The sequence below is a fragment of the Pezoporus flaviventris genome, unplaced genomic scaffold (assembly GCF_033815535.1).
Source record: "Pezoporus flaviventris isolate CSIRO_AGI_PZ_B2104156 unplaced genomic scaffold, CSIRO_AGI_Pfla_v1 ptg000079l, whole genome shotgun sequence".
NCBI lineage: Eukaryota > Metazoa > Chordata > Aves > Psittaciformes > Psittacidae > Pezoporus > Pezoporus flaviventris.
In genome coordinates, this window is record NW_026892627.1 from 6,529,252 (window position 1) to 6,549,214 (window position 19,963).

Below are 19,963 nucleotides of genomic sequence, written 5' to 3' on the forward strand. Positions count from 1 at the left end.
AGCCCATCTGACAGAGAATCTTGGCTCCTGGAAAAGAGGTTTCACAAAAGCGCTTTCCCATCTCTTTCCAAGTTCTGGTTTACATGGACACAGTGGTGCATAAAAGGTTCAGCTTTGGTCACTGCTGGGAAGTCTGCTGTGGGGGTCACATCAGTTCAACAGCCTCATGTTCCCCATTTTCTTGCTGTACCATGCAGCCGACTTTGTTATTGAAGAGGCGAGACAGACTTCCCTTCTGAGAGCCCCGGCCCTGGGCAGACCTCTCCTTCTTCAACCGCCTCTTGTTTCTCTTGCATATTCCCCGGATGTCCCAGATCCTTAGCGTGCCATCATGGGAAGCTGTGTAGAGCAACTCATCGTGGATCTGGAACAACAGGGTCACACTTAATACCAAACCGTACGGCTCGGAATCAGCACAATCAAACTGCCAGACTCAGAGCAAAACACAGCTTGATCCCAACACTTGCGGCCTGATGGCTCATTGCAAGAGCCGGTATAAATTATCACGAAAGCTGCTGAAGTGGGATGAGCCATTACCAAGCCAGGACTCATTTCTCAGCCACTTCACAGAGCCATAAAATATAAACAGCAAGAGTTATTTATAACCTAAACCCACTAGAAAAGCAATGAGGAACTCAACTCAGTGTCAGAGTAGGCTGTAGCGGGGAATTTCTGTGCTGGTTTCAGACTGCTGATTTTGAAAACAAAGCTTAAGGAGGCACTAAAATCGGCAGCAGTGAGCAGTGGGGGGGGGGGGGGGGGGGGGAGGGTCAGGAAAGCTTTTCTTCCCCCTTCCCTTCTTCCTTTGCAGTAAACCATAGGAAAATTCCTCCTTCAGCATTTGTTGTTCTTTCTTCCAAACCTGCAGTAATTTGACTTGATTCCCTCCTGTAGTTTAATTTCCTTAATGAAATACTTGATGCTGTTGGTAACGTTTCCAATTGTCCTCACTGTGCCCCAAAAGCAGTGTTGGTCTCCATCATCTTCCCCTTCCTGTGCTCGCCTGTCCACTGTGGGTGCCTGCAGTTTCCAGCAGTGGGCAGCAAGAGCCAGTATCCCGCCAGCCGGCTGGCTTCCAGCAGCAGGAAGCGCCACACAGCCCCAGCCTCCCCTCACTAATGTACTAAAGATCACATTCACATCGCCACTTCTCAGTGGCTGACAGATACCGTGCCCAGGGTGTTAGAAGGCTAATGCTATTTATTATTCTGCTTGGAGAAGGCAGAAACCTTCTTTTCCCCCTAAAGCACTGCAAACATCAGCATCTTTAACAGGAGGGGTCTTGTAAGGCCAGAGTCCATTCCCTGCCCTACACAGGATCAGTTATGTCGGTCTCATTTCTTACATTTGCTTGTCTAACCTGACCTGAAAAACCTCAATCACAGACATAGGGCTGTCTCTGGTGGCTCAGTGTGTGGTTTCGCTTATCCTTACTAGTAACAAGTTTACCTAAAATTGCATGAGGAATATTCAAGTCTGCTACATTTCATCTTATCCTAGAACAACATCCAATCCATGATACACAGAACAGCCAGCCACACCAGTTCCCACAAAACAACAAGGGAGCAATCGGAAATGCAAAATCCCAGCAAAGAAACCCCTTCCTGACCTGGATGCAGTTGATGATGAACTTGTGTCCTCGAAAGATCTTCTGCAGGACACCAGTCTTGGAATTGAAAGCTCTTGCACAGGCATCACCACTTCCTGTGAACACTGCAGTGCAACCACACAACACAGCACAGAGCCAGATGTGAGCAGCCACGTATGGTCAGTTCATGCAAGTTCAACAACATACCTAAAACTACTTCACAAAGGAGGCCAACATAGCATTCTTAGGCTTAATTCTCATTACAGCAAGTTCAGATCATTTTACTGGAATGGGTTGCCCAAGGAAGCTGTAAATGCTCCATCCCTGGCAGTGTTCAAGACCAGGTTGGACAGAGCCTTGGGTGACATGATTTAGTGTGAGGTGTCCCGCCTGTGGCGGGGGGCTTGGAACTAGATGATCTTAAGGTCCTTTCCAACCCTAACTATTCTATGATTTTCATTGCATTTTTCAAAACAGTAAACTGCCTTACGCCTGAAGTTCCTACACATTTCTGTTTCTGCTTTTCTCTTCCACCTACATTTCCCTTCCTAAACATGCTTCAATAATTCAAAGCAGACAATTTCTCTCCAGTCTAGTTTTAAGGATTTCTACTAAAGCCTTCCATTTGTTTTACCGTAGTTATTTCCAGGTTTCTATTCAGTACTACAGTACGTTCATCACTTCTGCTGTAGCAGAAGCATCTATACAGCAATGCTGCAAACCACAGGAACAGCCTTTCCCCCTCTCACACTAACGATACAAATTTGGCTTAAGCTTCATTAAAACAAACCTACAAAAACATTTCTTCCCCATTTCAAACAAAAGCTCACTACTAGTAGGTAGGGCCGTCTCTGTTGAAACACCACAGTTAAATCTGTCCTCAGAGGTGAGTGGCATGTATAGGCAGCTTTTCAAAGAAGCTTCATAAATTCTTTGAGCGTGGTAGATTTCTTCCACTAACTTCTGCAGCTTAGGATCTCTGCAAGCAGTAGAGCCTTTAAGTGATTCAAGGCCCAGGCTCTAATCTCCATTTCTGTATGGCACCGAATTATTTACAGGTTTTGGCTATAACTCTGCGTGCTACATTATGCATGTGCTGCAAGGGGGTGAGGGTTAAGTAGATTAAGCATGACCAGGGATTTGGGCTGTTCATCAGGTTTCCATACAGTGTCTTAACATGTTCGAAGAACAATTTGTCAACACTGCAGGATCTTCACATCAGATCCCCAGAATCTCCGCATCCAGAAACTGTAAGGCAGGGTTAAATATTTAGATTTTATACTTAGCAAGATGTCCAAAAAGGAGCATATTTGTGTTTAAGAGTTACAAACTGTCTTCATAAACAGTCACTTTCCTTCACTTAACCCAAACTCAAGTTTATCTACAGATAAATATTTTAGAACTGCAACAAGCAATATATTCACTGCTCCCTGCATTTCATGCCTTTGCAAAAGCCACTAGCATAGAATGTTTTTAACAAAACTGAAGTGCCTGAAGACAACAGTTTCCTTGTCCTTTGGAGGAAGTCAGGCACCGGATTCCTAAAGAGAGGTGAAGAAATCACCACATCAGTAAATTCAGGACTACAACAAGAGACAAGAGAACAGGCCACCTACTGCCATCAGCTTTCCAACTTCAAATTAAACAGCAGGAGGCTGGGTACTTCCTGCATACACCTTCAAGAAGCATCCGGATGTGGAAGATCAATGTCATTTTATATGGGCCACTATAAATTCAATTGCCCACACAACTCTGAAAAAGCATTGTGTCCCATTCTGCAAATGAGTAACAACCACCTAAAGCAGGGAACAAGGTACAGGTATTTTTTCTTTCCAGTGAACGGGAATCACTTAATACTCTTACACACATGCAGAGAGTGGGAACCAATTAAGGGATGTTTCTACCATGCAGCTGTCAGTTTACTTGAGCTGTTGCTACCAGGATTTTGCTTTTGACAGACATCCTTTATGTCTTTTGAATTGTTACTCTATATTTGGGAAGCCTCTTTGCACCTCTGAGTTTCAAAGGAGAGCTGTTGATCTAACCTAGGTTTAGCATTTAAACATATGCTTATATATACACCACCTGTGAAACAAATAACCAAAAAGTAAAATCAACAACTTATTTTTACTTAAATTTCATGTACCCCTGGGAGGGAGAAAAGGTTTAAATGTTCCCTTGGATGTTTTGCAACATAAAAATATATAAACTGCATTAAATTTTAAATGCCTGTGCACATACTGTAGGAGAGTATCAACATAATATCATTAAGTAAATTAGATTGAGAATCAGCTTTAATATTCCCCATGCTATTAATTACACAAGCAGACTGAGGAGAGCCACTAGAAACACATTCTGATGATTTAAAGATTAGTTCTCAGATTTGTCTGGACTCCCTGTACACTATAAATCCATTTTGGAAGCACACATTTGTTTTTTCCTCTCATTCTTCTACTACATTTTCTTATTTAGACTTTAAATTCTTTGGGGCAACGAGCCTTTGGGTCTTGATCAGATAGCAAGCAACAGATTTAAGATCTTCTAACAGAAAGTCATCACTTCTCAGCTGAGATTCTTTGCATGCTCTTGTGCTGGCGCAAGTGCAAGATAAACCCTAACAAACACCATTTAGACTGAAGCATTTTTAAGAGAAAGAATGGACACACAGTGCTGATCTGTCTGTTCCAGGTGAACAGCTAGAAGTTTAAGCTACACTAGCTCCAAAATTTGGTATCCAGTGAACATGTATTCTAATTGAAACAAAGCTATTAGATACTGTGTAAATAAGGGACCAATGTATCATAATAATACAATCACAGTATGTAAATTCATTTTTAAGTGGAAATTTCCTCTTTTGAGAATTAAAATGCATCTAAATTCTACTTAGACATTTTTGTCTACCCTTCAAGTGGAACAATTAAATTCTCTCTTTTTGCATTTTTGCATTTAACTTTAAATGAGCTCTTAAATAGCCCTGTGAACACTTGTACTGCACTATCAGGATGTCCTTCACACGTCTGAGACTAAATGTAGCAATATTGCCTGCATTTTGAGAAAAAAAAAAAACAAAAAAGGGAGTGTTATGGAAAATAATGTAAGTGTATGGCAGGGACAGGGTTGTAGGATGAGGGGGAAGAGAGAGAAGCTGCAGAGCTGGTAGGGTGGCATCAGATAATAGAACTTTTGTTTGAGCCTAAACTTTGTTTTTGATGGTTTTAGAGAGTCTGGTCAAGTCTATACTGGTTGGATAAGAAGCAGGATCAACACTGAGAAAATGCAGCTCCAGAAGGCTCATTAGTGAAGGACCCAGTGCTGATACAGTTGATACTGAACATAAACCTGCTGTAAAAAGCGAGAATGTCACAGTATCCTCTATTAACAACCTTTGATCACAGACAAGTAATGAGAATGGGACTGCTGAACATAGGAAAGGCAACTTACAGATCCCAGCGTGGTATTTCAAAGTGCTAACGCTGTGTTTGTGAGCCTTGTATGTTTGGATTCGCTCCCCAGTGTCTACTAACCAGCACTTCACTGTCCTGTCCGCGCTTCCTGAATACAAGTGCCGATTCACTAGCTGAAAGGAAGAGAAAAAAACAGCAATAGTCTTTCAGGCATGTTCATGAGAGAATGGCACTGAAGTGACTCATCTGAAATCATGGTTTCCAACCCAACAGCCTGTCACAAAGAGCAACAACTACACCCTGAAGCAGAGGGATGATGTGCAAAACCAACCTTGCGTTCTTCGCAATCGCATCTCCCAGTGACTTTTGGGCCTTGCAAACATCTCCCATGTTTCAGAAGATAAAAATCTAGCCCATCTGATGGTGTAAGCAGGCATGATTTCAGTGAGCTTAACATTCCTAACCCTACTTCCATGAATAGTTACATTAATATAGCCTCAAAAAAACCCAGCAGTGTAGTTTCTGCAACGCATTTGCGATAAGAACTCTTATCAGTTTATGATCTTTAATTACAACCAAAATTTCAGAGCAGTTCTGAATAGCAATAAAAAAATAAATTAAAAATGAAACCCTACGCAACATAAACCAGGGTTTAACATTAGTCCTCTGCACAAGGTCAGTACTTGGGAACACTATCTCTTCCCTGAACTGTTTAGTATCTGCATTTCCACAAGTCTTTTCAGACTGTGTTATTGAACTATTAAATAATTAACCATCCTTACAGAGTTTTTAAACACCTTTAACCAGGTTGCCTTCTGCTGTTTGTTTAGAACAACTCTGCCTATAAATCCCAAGAAAGAACAGTGCCTCATCACACTAAGTCATCCCACACACTGTGTGGACGCAGTGGTTGGCTTTTATTCCACACAGACATGCGGTGAAGCAGAGGCTGGCTTTTATTCCACACAGACATGACAAAGAATGACAAAAGAGAGGACTGCAGTTGAGAAGCCAAGACAGAGAAAAATAACCAACCTGTGAAAGACTATAAAACTAACCAGTACACAGTAACAAACTACCCAAAGCCTGGCAGCTCAGAAGGGAAACTCTCCACAGTGCAGGCAAAAATCTTGGATTCTATGTCCATCTGATGAAAACAAACTAAAGGTTTTACTAGCCATTATCACATACAGCTCTGACTGCACACTCCTCCAAGCAGAGGACTGGCCCAACACCTGTCCTCCAAAGGCAGTGCTATAAGGGCAGCCAGCCATCGCATGTGCTCACAGCAATCCACAGGCTGTCGTTAGAGCTGCATTTCGTTGAGCTGCAGCAATCTCCGTAGCAAAAGGATGGAGAAGCAGGAGGGAGAAGCCAGACCTGCCCAGAGAATTTGCAAGAGTATTGATACCTGTATGCCCTCTAAGCACTGAGATCAGAAGGTTCAAAGGACCAGCAGAGCGCTAACCCCTGATGTTTCTCAGGTATCTCCAAGATAACAACTGCGGAACAAATGACAAATCAACTTGACATGGATCATGCCACTGATAAAGCCAGCAATACTTTGAGATTACTTGTAAGCTATTTTAGCAATGGCATTAATACTACATCTCAATGAGGACAGAGCAGAAATGACCAGCAGACAGTTAGCCTGAGGAAGTTAATGTGACTTCTAATTCCTAGGCTCAACCTGAATGGTATTAAGAGCACTGTCACACTGCACCTGCTACATGGAAGAGGATGCTTTGAGCTGGGATCCTGCTGTTTTTCTCGGCCAAGTAATTGCATTTCTTTTTCAGACATCTTATTAGCACCATCAACCCACTCACTGAACAAGGGAAAACACTAAGTTACAACCTCCTGCAGGTAGATGCCACTCTACATTGATGGTACATCAGGTTATGCTGCTTCGCTTCTGCATGTGAGTGGCTGTATCAGTGCTGAAGTGAAACAGAAAAACTGAAACTTGCCTAGATTTACCAATTTGCTAGATATAAAAGTGTGTTAAGTGACACGGTAGTTTATATGTGTTAAATGACTCAGGTAATTTACAGCACCAGGATCTAAAGAGACATAGAATCACCAAATGGTTTGGCTTGGAAGGGACCTTCAAGATCATACAGTTAGAACCCCCTGCCACAGACAGGGACACCTTCCACTAGATCAGGTTGCTCAAAGCCCCATCCAAACTCGTCTTGATGCTTCCAGGATGGGACAGCCACAGCTTCTTGGGGCAACCTGTTCCAGTGCCTCTGCACCCTCTTAGTAAAGAGCAACTTCTTAATATATAATCTAAATCTACCTTCTTCAGTTTAAAGAAGGTGTCCCTACATACTCTTGTAAAAATTCCCTCTCCAGATTTTCTGTTGCCCCTTTAGGCACTGGAAGCTGCTCTAAGGTCTCCCCGGAGCCTCCTCTTCCCCAGGCTGAACAAGCTCAGCTCTCTCAGCCTGTCATAAGAAAGGTGCTCCAGCATCTTCATGGCCTCCTCTGGACTTGCTCCAACAGGTCCACGTCCTTCTTCTGTTGGGACACAGTACTGGAGGTCTCATCACAGTAGAGTAGAGGAGAAGAATCCCCTCCCTCGACCTGCTGGTCACACTCCTTTTGATGGGGCTCAGGGTATGGTTGGCTTTCCGATGCCCAGTCAGAGATATGGCAAGATGGCTGGCACAGCAAATATCTTAAATTCAAAGGATCTGTGCTACCCAGGTTACTCCATTATATGCTTTTATGCACCTTCCTCCCCCTCACCAGTTTAAGCAGGCAAAGGATTCTCAGGTTTGCATGGAAACAGAATTACTAACAGGTTAAACAATCTACTGGATACCACAAACTAAGCCTGCAGCACAGCCAACAGCAAAACCCAGTACAAGCTCTGACTGCCACACAGCCTCTCATCTCCATGGTATTTTTAAAATGCAGAGCATGAAAAAGCTATTAGCGAAGAAAGCCATCAAGAGCTATCAGCTCAGGTTGAAGTTACAAATCAGGTGTGCCTTTAATATGATGCAGACATCATCTCACCTAAATCGATGCTGATACTGAGAGGCAAGATAGTCCCCTTAAGGTCACTGCAGTCTAGGGTACAACTAATCTCATCCTGACAGAGATATCTCAAACAGATCATGCCTTAAAACTTGCTGTTTCAGCCTGACAAGGACAACCTTCTCAGCTGCAGCCATCTATATCAATTTAGGTGAGATGACTCCTCCCTCACTTGACTAAAGACAGGTCTAGTTTACAACTCCAGCCTAAACTACAACACTTCAGTTATCTATCTTTAATCAAAATACTAACAATCATCATATACTGTTCCTCTAGCCAAAGCACCTTACAAGCAAGCCTCACCCTCTGTGTAATTTAAAGTAAATACCTTCCCTACTTTATAGATGGGGAACCATCATATAACACAACTGAAGTCCACCCAAAAAAGGACTTGAAATTTCCAGCATCCTAAACTTTTGACTGCCCAAATCCCAGAGTGCAGCCCTGATTTGAGAGGCTGATCCAGGCTGCAACCATCCCTTTCAACAACAACTGTCCTTTTCAACAACGTTATGTGCTTCAGGGCAGTTGTGACAAACAACAGTGCATCCCTGGATGGCTACAGCTAGTATCCCTGGAACTGGTCAAGAGAGCATATGAAAACCAGATAGGATTCTGTCTGAGATGAGCAAGACTGAGGCCCCAATCCAATCTCACCCATGTCAAATCAGTACTTCTACTCAGGAGCCTTTGTTCCAAGTTTGCCAAAGGATGTTGCTATGCCCCAACAACACAGACATGGCAGCCTTGACTCTAATTCACCATGGCTGGACACAGTGCATATGCCCATGCACTGGCTGGGCACAAGCCACCTTTGCTGTGGAAGCAGTGGAGGTCCTAGGGGCAGCCAACAGCAAGGTCCTTGACTTGTGTAATCATTTTTAAGTCATGGCTGTATTGAAAACTATCTAAAAAGCCCACAAAAGAGGGACTGTAACACAGTTGCCCTGCCCACTTTCAGGTCCCCAAAACACTGATTTCTAGTTAGGTCATCTCCTGCTGGCTCTCCCACTAGGACTCTTGCTAACTTCCATATACCAGTTTGGCTTCTCCTGTCCAGCAGTTATAGGACTCTCCAGATGGGTTCAAGTTTTCCTCAGCCTGAAGAGGACATTTAATCCAGATCTGCTAGGCCTGTTAGACTACTGAGTAAAATGATGCATTGCTGTTACTTGGGTTAACATCCCCACTGACACGTTAGGCTCAGCAGATCTGTACCTTCTAGGGAGGTGGACAAAGTATACTGACTTCTTCACCAAAATGCAGTATTATGCTGCAGCTTCGGTGGGAGCCAAGCCTCCCCACTGCCACGACTGGCACCCATTTTGTCTATGGACATCCAGACACATCCATTTTCAGCAAATGCTTGCAGACTAGATCCTCAGGTCCATAACTACTGGGCTTTACTAGCCCAAAGTCCCCCTACTTTTACCTAATTCCCTAGGTTTCAGTCCTATTTTTATTAAATAATTTCATTATAATTTAGAAGGATAAATATAAAATGTCTCTCAATAGCTTTTCCCATATATATATATTTATATACATACACAAGTCTGTCAAGTCTTGGTTTAAAAATGAGCAGAACAAGCAACTACATATTCCAATCTGCAACTGCCTGGAGAAGTGGTGATATTTTCAAAGCTGTATTTTCCTTGGCTGGCTCTTAGGCATTTTGTTCACTTTGGCTGACTGCCCAACAAAGCTCCCAACAAGGAAAAGCATGGCAAGTCAAGGACACCTGTACCAGAGCAGACAACACAGAACAGATTTGCAGCTCAAATACTAACGAGCTGAGTGGACATTTCAAACCCAAGTAGCTTCAAAAGAACTAAAACACTGATGATGGCAGTCAGATGTTCAGTTCTAAAGCCTCAGCCAGACAGCAAAAAACCACTGCATTGATATCTGGAATCCTGGACTGTTAATTTTTCTCGTTACTCTGAGGGACTTTGCTTTGAACCAGATGAAACACTGAGACACATGAATGGAGCAAATTTGTCTTAATCCTCAAGCCAAAGTACCAGAGATGCTCTATTCCATGAAGTTCAATCAGACTGCAAAGCAACAGCAGGAGCAAAATACAGGTTGTAAACACCAAAGTAGTTACAGGTTTCACTATTAAAAATTGCTAGGTTTATGCACACCAACCTCGGCTGTAGCCGACAGACACACCACAGTTTGAACAAAATAAACGATCACATCCAGGGTTGGTCTCTCAAGACAATCACAACCCTATTGCTCCACAAGCTTGGCTGAACTCATCATATGCAGCAGCCTAAGACAATTTCTACCTGTGTAAGTGCCAAATATATCTGCAAAAGAGCTGTTTAGTGGGTATTTCAGCCTTATAGGAACAGGCTTTTCTTTCCCAATTAACCTTTGCTATAAGAAACAATTTAACCCTCATCCAAGGAGAGGCAATTGGCTCTCTAGATTTGGACACATTCTCTTTCTGAAGGTCACTGCACTCAGAGCAGCTCCTGGGAACTTCATGATGTGTTCACATCAGCCACCACATGTCCCATTACCAGTGTATTCTTCGCATGGGGGTCAGTATTCCCACAGCCTGCCAGCTGGGTCTTCTGTTTACAACCACTTCTAAGTTAAAAATCACCAGCTTGGACCAAACTCAAGTTACAAATATGTAAGCCTTCAGCTGAGTTAGACTTTCAGGATCACATTCAAACCACATTCATTTTAACGAGCTAACAAACTCCCTGTGGGAAAAAAAAATTGGTTATTTTCCTGAGATTCCATCTAGAATGAGCTCTCTGGCCTGGCTGTTAAGAGAACATTTCTCAGTTTTTTTTACTGCAGTGCAAAGTAATGGTCCTAGCAACATGTTTCTTTTCTACAGGTGTTGTACGCATTCGTATTCCTCTAGTTCGGTTTCATCCTCTGGTGAATTATGCAGTAAATACAGGCACAAATTACAAAAAAAAAAAAAAATTATTTTAATGCACTTAATTTAATTGGTGTGAAAAAAATTCTGTCCCTGTGATCATAACAGTTAAACATAAAAATGGAGTTCAGGCAATGGCTTTGTTCAACACATTTTCTTCAAGTCAGCTTTAAAAGGCAGCTACAGGGAATGGTCCAAACAAAGGATCTTTAGCAGGAAAACCAGATGCAAGTCCTTTGCCCACTCATGCTCATTTAAGACTCCTTTTGCAAGAAAGGTTTTTTTCTTGCATGAATTTTTGCTATAGGATCCAAGCTAAATTCCAAGCTGGATCATTTCTCTCTGCCAGCTTTTGGCAGCATAATTTTGATGAATACTCAAGAGGCAGAACAATACTTGTGAATGGTTTGCAAAGCTACTTTGGAGACATTTAGAAAAACATACACAAGTAAATATTTAAGTCAGGGTTATTCAGCCTATTGCAGGCAGTCACATTAATGGAAATGCGTGTTTGATATTAATTGCAAATATTGGTCTTTAGCCAGGCCTGAAATTTTTAAGTGGAAGAATTAGCATGAGCTATGTAATTATACTCAGCCCACCCTTACTTTTTCCCATCATTTCTTCTAAATTCTCATTATTGGCTCTTACGTGAAGAGGGAGCGCTCAAAACAGCTGCTGTCCCTTGCCTGCCAAGCTATCAATGCACTGCAGGAGATGAGTTCTGGCTGCTCCACTGCTAGTTACCTTGCCTGACAATGACAGTAAAGGAATCAAGGCTACCTAACCAACTAGCACACACATGATTCCCACTGCAGATAGAAAGTCTCCTGGCAAAATCTTTGACAGTCTAATTTAGGTAGTGGAAGGAAGACAAGAATGGCATTAGAATAAGCTGGTACCTGCAGCAGAAGCTACTTTGACAGCAGACCACATGCAGCTGGTAAATCACCTCTACAGACTTGACCCAGGACAGCAGGACAAGCCCTGGAGAGTATTAGAACAGCTCACCCTTTCCTCCATCATGCAGGACCACCATGGACGGGAAAAGGGAAAGCTGAAAACTCACCAATGCTTTCTGTTCTGCCATGCTAGATAAAGAGTTGCTTTCAGGCTCCTCTTAATTTACGCTAGCTGGCAATACCACCTAAAGGATCTTAGGGCACATGAGAAATGTTCAAAATCCAGACACCCCTGTGGCATCACCCCTCTGCTTTTCACACACCAGCACTGCAGGAAGCAAGGTGGAAAACATGAAACACTGCTTCAAGATGCTCCAGGAATTTCTATTCACCGCTACAGCGACACTATTGGTATTTACTGGAAAGTAATGGGAGACAACTAGAACAGTCCAGACCTAATTTGCAGCAGTTCAGAACATCCCTGGGGCATTCCTGTTAGTAACAGTGCTTTTTAAAGTTAGGAAAAATATGGTCTCAATATCAAAATTTTTCCTGATTTGTGTCCAGGGTGAGAGATCACACTGAGCATTTCTCAAACTTCTGGAAAGGTCACCCTCCCTCAGGGATCTTTATTTGAATACAGAAAATGAAAATAAGTATTTTTTCCCTTTATTCACTCCACAAAAGCATTATACCACCCAGAGAACAGGTAACTACCTTTAATTGCTGGAACCAACTCAGCTCTTCCAGGACAAGGGAGTGAAAATCTGGTGTAATTAGCAGCTCACTTCTGCCCTGAAGAAAATGAACTACTGTCAATAATTAAAAATGTCTGCTAGCTATGGTGAGCACTCACAACTACCTCCAAGTCCTTCCTGACCCCCAGTTTGAAAACTACTATCCCAACTCACTATCACAGATTGAAACACTGTCTCTATGAAGCCCTAGGCAAAAAAAAAAAAAAAAAAAAAAAAAAGAAAAAAAGGCTTCAAGAGCTTTTTGAGAAGAAAACAAAAATAAAACAACCCAAACACCTCTATTCAGGAAGTTTCCCTTCTGTTCCAACATCTTTGTATGGATTCTGGTGATTGCCCCCTTTCTAAGAGAATGAAAATACCACGTGGGCTGTGCTGAGAGGCAGCCAAGTGGAACAGAAGGACTAGTGTTGAACCCGGTAAGGAAAAGGGAGGAATTAGGAAGGATCGACAGCCTGAAGCTATTCAACAGCAGTAGAGTGACTGCTTAAGCTGGGGTAAGTTTTAGAGGACTAGAAACCAAATGCTCTCTGTGGGGGCAGTATGTACCTCAGCTGGACTCTTCTAGCCTCAAACATCAACTGGCGTTGAGAGAAGTGAGGGGCTACCAGTTACTCACAGCTAGAAGATCTGTCCAGGACTGTTGCCAACACAGCCTTGGCAGCAGTAGTCCTGTGTACTTTGAATTCTTCAGGTTTTCCAAATACACGTATTGCTTTTGCTTTTCCTATCCCCTACAAGAAGTTCTGCTTGTTTAAATCCATTGTTTAACACTGTGCTCACAAGCAGAGAAGCATTGCTCATTCTTGAGCATTCAAAGAGTGTAATTGAATTTCCCAGGCTTCTGAGAGGGGGTCAAGCCAGTTTTGTGTAACAATTTTAGCAAGAACCCAATTAAATTAAAACAAGCTCTTTTGTTGCCAATCTGTGCCTTGGAGAAGGGTTACAATTAAACAACAAAACATAGCGTGAAACTAAGAACAGCAACAGATTTGATTTACTTGAGCATCCTCAAAATACATTACCACAATATCATAAAAACAAGCTTTAACACTGAGAATTTACCCAAGCAAGACAAACATTACTGCAGGGCAACATGATTGTGTGTGGCTTTTTTTCCTCTTTCCAAAACCAAAGGAAAATAGAATTCCTTCAGCACTATCAGATTTTTAGACTGTTAGTGTCAGCTGTGTCTTTACCTTCTTTAGAAACAAAGGCAACATTTATTAAAAGACTATTAAAAACACACACTGTAACCTCCTTAAAGGAAAAGCAATTAGGGTCAACAAACACAGACAAGGAGAGTAGGGAGAAAAACTATTGGCATTAACTTCAGACAGACACATATATTTACAAATATTTAAGGTTTGCAGAACTGAAACTAAGTTATAGACCATCATACACCTTCTTCAAATCTACTATTAGCTTTTTCTGGTGGGTAATAGAGTGTACAGGACAAGTGCTTGTGTGATTGTTCTCCTTTTCTTTCATCTACCTAACCTCCTCCTCTCCTCTGCAACATTGACAAATCTGGCAGCATTCACCAGTAAAATACTGCAAACAGAAAAACAGAGTATAGTTTTTCAGGTCACATTAAATTTTTTCCCCTCTCTCCTCCATCATTTCCTGATTTATCTTCCCCATGCTCTACTTCTCTTTTCCATTTTCCTTGCCTGTTTTCTTTCCTTGGCCACCTCTTTCTTCCTTTCCTTAAATTATGTCTGTGTTTTTTAAAGCAGGATTTCTTTCAGCTTTATGCTTGCCTATTATCTTTCACCCACAATTCTGGGTTGGGCTTTGGTTTGGTTTTGTCCTTTTTTTTTAAATTACCTTATTTACTCAGAATTTTTTCCCTCTCCCCTCTTTAAGTTACCCAACCCTGTGTTTGTTTACTTGCTCAGGTTATTCTTCTTCAAAGTCTGGTGATCCTGTGTACAAAATCCTACTCAGATGAACAGTCCTCCCAGCAAACTGACTCATGAGTTTCAAGACCTAGGAAGTTTAAACAGATACTGAGCTACAAGTGAGACCAAGACAGCCATTAGAAGTCAAGAGGACATCAGAAAGTGTTAAAACAGGATTTGTCTTAAGACCACAGAACACTAGTATTTTGTTATTACATGAATGTTTAAGCTTACCATTTATAACCTGCCTCGGAAGAGCTGTTTTATGAATGAAAAAACAACTAAGATCCACATGAGTTAGAATATGGATACCCTCCTCTCCCTTCAAATAGCTCTTGAAGACTCTGTTCTTACCTCTAGGCAAATTACTGATCCTTGATGCTCTTTGAAGACTTTCAACTGCTCACCAGTGACAATATTCCACGTTCGAATGGTATAATCCGTGCTGCCAGAAAACAGCTCCCTGTTTGGTGCGTCAAGTATAAGGCATAAGACAGCCCCAGTGTGTCCCAGCAGAGTCTGGTAACAGCGCCCGCTGGACACCCACCAGACCTTAACAGTGCAGTCTGTGCTACCTGTCACGAGGAGGTCTCTGCTTACTTTCTCCTCCTCCTCTTCTTCCTCCTCTTCTTCAAGAACATCCCTGGAGGAATAGTGAGCTAGAGTCAGGACACAGTTCCGATGGCCCCGGAATTCCTGGATTTGTTTCTCCTTGTCCACACTCCAGCAGCGCGCTGTCCTGTCATAGGAGCCACTAAAGAGATAGTCTTTGGCAACCAGGATCCTGCAAAAAAACAAATTTTGCATGTATGAACATATAATTCTTTTTACATGACAATTTTTTGACACAATTTCAATCCCAAGCATCCTAAAGTTAGAAACAGTAGCATGAACACAACATAGGTAATCCCAATTCAGTATCACTGTTTAATACACACTATTTATCAACTTTTTTGTTGTAGAAAACCGTAGAAAAGTAGAAACTTCCCTGTTCCTAGTTTTAAAATTAAGACCCCTTATTCAGGTGTTCAGGTACATTGATGCAGCACTGTAGCTTTGTTTTTTCCAAAATCTTGTCCAGCAAGACCATTATGTACTTTTCATAAGTTACATACACTAGCTAAGAGCTTGTTGTTTTGGGGGTTTTCTGTTTGGTTGTTTTTAAACTCATTCTTGATAATTAGATATTAGTATTTACAAACAATTATTTATAAAAGCCTACGAAAATACCTTGGAATTAAAAAAGAAAAAATACATTGCAGGAACCTGACCTGTAACTGACAGTGTGCAAAGAAAATCATCTTTCCATCATCAGAGAGGGCGCAAGAAAAAAACATGTACACCTAATTTCACTTAGTCCAGGATCTCAAAAAAGAGCAAGAGTACTTCACTTGTTGCATAACTGAAGAGCAAATCAGATTACAGCTCAAGGATTCAACTTCCTGAGCCTCCATGAACGTGCAACAGAAAAATCTCTACAGTTCATATTCCCAAACCAGAGATGGTGAACATCACAATCTGTCATCTGCGTCAGCTGAGTTTGGCCCTCTGAAAACTTTCAAACTGACTTTCAAAAGTCATATGAATAGGGAACATATTTCCATTTGCTGATTTAAGCAAAAAAATCAGCCCAGTGCCAAAATACAGAGCCAGCCTTCCTAACTATTTACAGAATCCAGCTACACATCATACGTGTTTTGAGTTTAGTAGGGAACAAAAAACCCCATCCACCCACCAAAAAAGAAATATAGAAAAAAAAGAAAAGAACAACCAATCTCTGACTGCTCTATTTGCCGTTAATTAAATCCAGTTCAACTATTAGGAGGCGCTTCAAATTGACTTGATAATCAGTCACACACAATCAGTTTAATATTAAACTTCATTTTCACAAACAGGAATAGTAATTCCAGAAAAAGCCCTGACATTATCCCTCTTACTGATACACAAAGGCTTGACATGATGTTTTTAAATCTATTTATCAGAAGCATCTGTTATCAATTGAGTAATTTCTTCTGGAATTTCATTCCTAGCCCTAGATTCAATTCCCCTGCTGTGTGCCTTTCATTTCTCTCCTATCTGCTGTCTATGGATGTGTCAGCACTGTTGCTAGGAAAACTAATCATTACAGCACAGAACACGTGTAGCATGAACTCAAAGGTTTACACAACCCATTTTATTAGTGTAGCAATGGAGAATTGCAGTGAAAAGACAATATACATGATAACAGATTACAGGAACACAACGAAGAACTTCACAGAACCAACCTGTTAACAATTGATGTGTGTCCTCGGTAAATGGCCAGGCACTGACCCGTCATCACATCCCACTTTCGAATGGTGTGATCTGCACTACATGTGAAGGCAGCCTCATTTTCTAAGTGGCAAAAGGTGATGTAGCTTTCATGTCCTAGGAATAACAAAGGAAATAAATTCAATCACAGCGCATGTAAGCAGGACAAACTTGTCAAGCTCTTCACCTTAACTAAGAAAAATACAGCAAGCAAACAGACTGAAACTCTAGTTTTAAGGGCACCACCATGTTCTTCACATTTAAAGATTTGTACAAAACATATTTTTTAACTAACAGCAGAAAACTCTGCTTCACTGAGGTAACGATTAAGTTAAGGTGTAAAACAGTACAGTTCCACGAATCAGGTAGATAGAACAGTATTATAAAACTATAATGACCTAAATTAACATCAGTGTAATTAAATTCAGACTACTGAAATTTAAAACCAGTTTAAAATGGCTTATTTTATTAATAAAGAAATGCTTTTGCTTCTTTTTCCTGAAGTCAGGGAAAAAAAGGCTGCATTTTGACCCAGCCCACTGATTGTCAGGACACAAACAGTCCTAAATTAAAGCATGAAACCATGAAAAAAACGAAGACATGATATTTACCAGCAAGCTTAGTTTCATTGTCCAAGCAGAATGAAACACAACCAACCAAAAAAAAAAAAAAAAGTATCTGGTAAAGTCAGCCAATGGTTTTCCCATCATGACTAATAATAACATGAATAAACCCCACAATTTTCAAACTATCAGTATACCTTTAAGGAAATGACACAAAAAGAAAGAATAAGAGCACAATTAAGTACACTGGGACTCTATAGTTACAATAAAAATAGACACAACTGCTGCTCTAAAAACTTCAGGCTGAAAACCAGAGTAATGCGAGCGAAGAAAAATCAATACTACAACCTTAAACTTTTGTTGTTGTTTAGCAAGGTGTGTAATTTTGCTACTGTATCATTAAATACACAGCACTTAAAAATCACCTTAGGATTCAAGTCCCAGCTTTGTCCATCTCCTGTGTGAAATTGTTGTAACCCATCTAATCATTGCGATAGTATTATCTTGCGATCTTCTGTTTTAGTTATTTAGACCACAAGCTTTCAAGATCAGAACTGTTTCCTCTTAAGTAACTATCAAAAGAGAGACCCAGACTTTGGTTGAAGCTGGTGGGCCCTACTGTGATTTAAATAACACTATTCTTTAAGGAGAAAAGAAAAAATGTAAGGACAAATGTGATTAAAGAGACACAGATGGACAGAAAAAGACATTGGAAGACCAGAATCATGTTGTAGAATAAAGAGATGGTAAAAAAAACGGAGGGAAAGCAGACTGCCCAGTAAACCACTTTGTTTCACTGACTGCAAAAAAGTAGATTTTACTACAACTCCTATAGTTCAAAAGCAAACCAGAATCTACATTACAAACGTTCATCTTGTTTCCCTTTAATTTGTGTCATCTGGTGAGTTTGCTTAAAAAGATCACCAGGGCTATAGGAAAATCTATGCCCACCCTCACAACTTTGTGAAAACATTTTGCTTGCAGCTTAAATGGGACAGGTTTCAACCACAAGGATTGTTCTGCCATCATCAAATAATCCTGCTCTGAGAAGATCAAAAAAGCATCTTGGTTATTGAACCAAAGTCTGCCAGTCAGATTTTAAGCATCAGTTATACTCAGCCACACAAAGGATGCCAAAACCCCCTGTGGCAGACAAGGTTTGGTCAAAAGCAGCCACCACAGAAGTCCGCTGGTTATGCTGTGGTAGAAGCTTGAAACTGTGTTACAGATACAGGTTTATCCATAATTATAGCCTGTACAACACACATTTACACAACAGCTCTACGTGTGCATAAATATAAAACACATACAATTATCTGATTCAACAAAATCATCTAGCCAACCTTCTTTAGAGTTTACACACCAAACATTAGCAGTACATAGGCCACATTCTGAGTATTATCCAGTGTATTTCTCTTTCTAGTTAAAAGTTAATTAGTGGTTTAAAGGGATTTCTAAGTCTAAAGCAAATGCAGTGAGTTTTTCAGGAGCCAGAACCATGGCAGGATGTGGAGAAAAAAAGACAATGCTCCATAGTCAAAAACAAGCAAGAAAGTAAACAAACAATGACTACAGCAATGTAATTTCTTCTTTGGAGAAAAAAAAGGATTAGAAATTCCAAATTTAAGAGGGTTTGTGTGTGTGTGTGTGTGTGTGTGTGTGTGTGTGTGTTAAAAGAAAACATGAACGAGTGAGAATACAAACATCATTAATTCACATCTGAATCCTGCATGACACTTTCTACAGTTTTTCTTTTGAAATGAGATGCCAGTCTAAGGATAAGAAGTTGCTTAAAATACAAAAACAATTTAAAAGAAAAAAACCCAGCAATTAACATTTCTGTGTGTCAAATATGGGGAAAAAGAAGTAGCCTGTTTAGTGAAGTTTCTTTCTAGCTTCTGGGTCAAGAGGGTCTAAATAAAGACTGTCTGGAAAATGACATGATTAAAAGGAAAAGAAATAACAGAAGAAAGAGAGAGAGACAATAACAAAAAAAAACAGTATTTCATCAGGGTGTAAACCAGACAGCTTCCAGAAAGAGACATGAGTTGAACAACTGTTATGCTCCCCACCCTCAGACAAATGGATCTATGCATTCAGTAGCACTAGTAACCTGTTTGGGTTGAAACAGCTTCTGCTTTACATTACTGTAACAAATACTCAAAAAACCCACAAAACAAAACAAGCATGATTTTGGCTGCCAGGCAGGCTGCAGCGACTGAAAGAGACCAGAACATGCTGTGTGGCCTGTGCCATGCTTCAGACTCAAAAGCTAGGTGAACAGAAACTATTGTACCTTGGAAGTGGCCATGGCACTGGCTGTCAGCAGTGCTCCAGAGCCGCGCAGTGCCATCTTCACTACCCGTGAGCAAGCGCTGGCCGTCTGGGCTCAGGCTCAGCCAGTTGATGCCTCCTTGGTGATCTGTGCAGACCTTCACGGCTGAGCCACTGTTCCCCATCCTGGTGGTCCCAGCAAAGGCAGAGGCTGTGGGTCAGATCATGGGCACTGTGTAAGCGCCAGACCATGCTCTGCCTCCAGCTGTCTCCCACTGAACAACTTCAGCCATTACATCAACTCCGAAAACTCAGCAGGGTAGTCCAGACTCCT

The 19,963-nt window shown here is 41.2% G+C and overlaps 1 protein-coding gene across 3 annotated transcripts in view; it reads right to left on the reverse strand.

Annotated features, from left to right (window-relative positions):
* Nucleotides 1–19,963, reverse strand: part of WDR86 (WD repeat domain 86) — a 20,829-nt gene continuing 866 nt past the window's right edge. For all 3 annotated transcript variants that reach the window (XM_061474332.1, XM_061474333.1, XM_061474331.1), the window contains exons 2-7: nucleotides 19,652–19,961; nucleotides 16,768–16,909; nucleotides 14,858–15,287; nucleotides 5,030–5,165; nucleotides 1,610–1,713; nucleotides 1–364 (exon numbers count right to left, since the gene is read on the reverse strand). In XM_061474332.1, the coding sequence (XP_061330316.1) occupies nucleotides 146–364; nucleotides 1,610–1,713; nucleotides 5,030–5,165; nucleotides 14,858–15,287; nucleotides 16,768–16,909; nucleotides 19,652–19,814 (1,194 nt within the window). In that variant the 5' untranslated portion in view covers nucleotides 19,815–19,961 and the 3' untranslated portion in view covers nucleotides 1–145. The remainder of the gene's footprint in view (nucleotides 365–1,609; nucleotides 1,714–5,029; nucleotides 5,166–14,857; nucleotides 15,288–16,767; nucleotides 16,910–19,651; nucleotides 19,962–19,963) is intronic.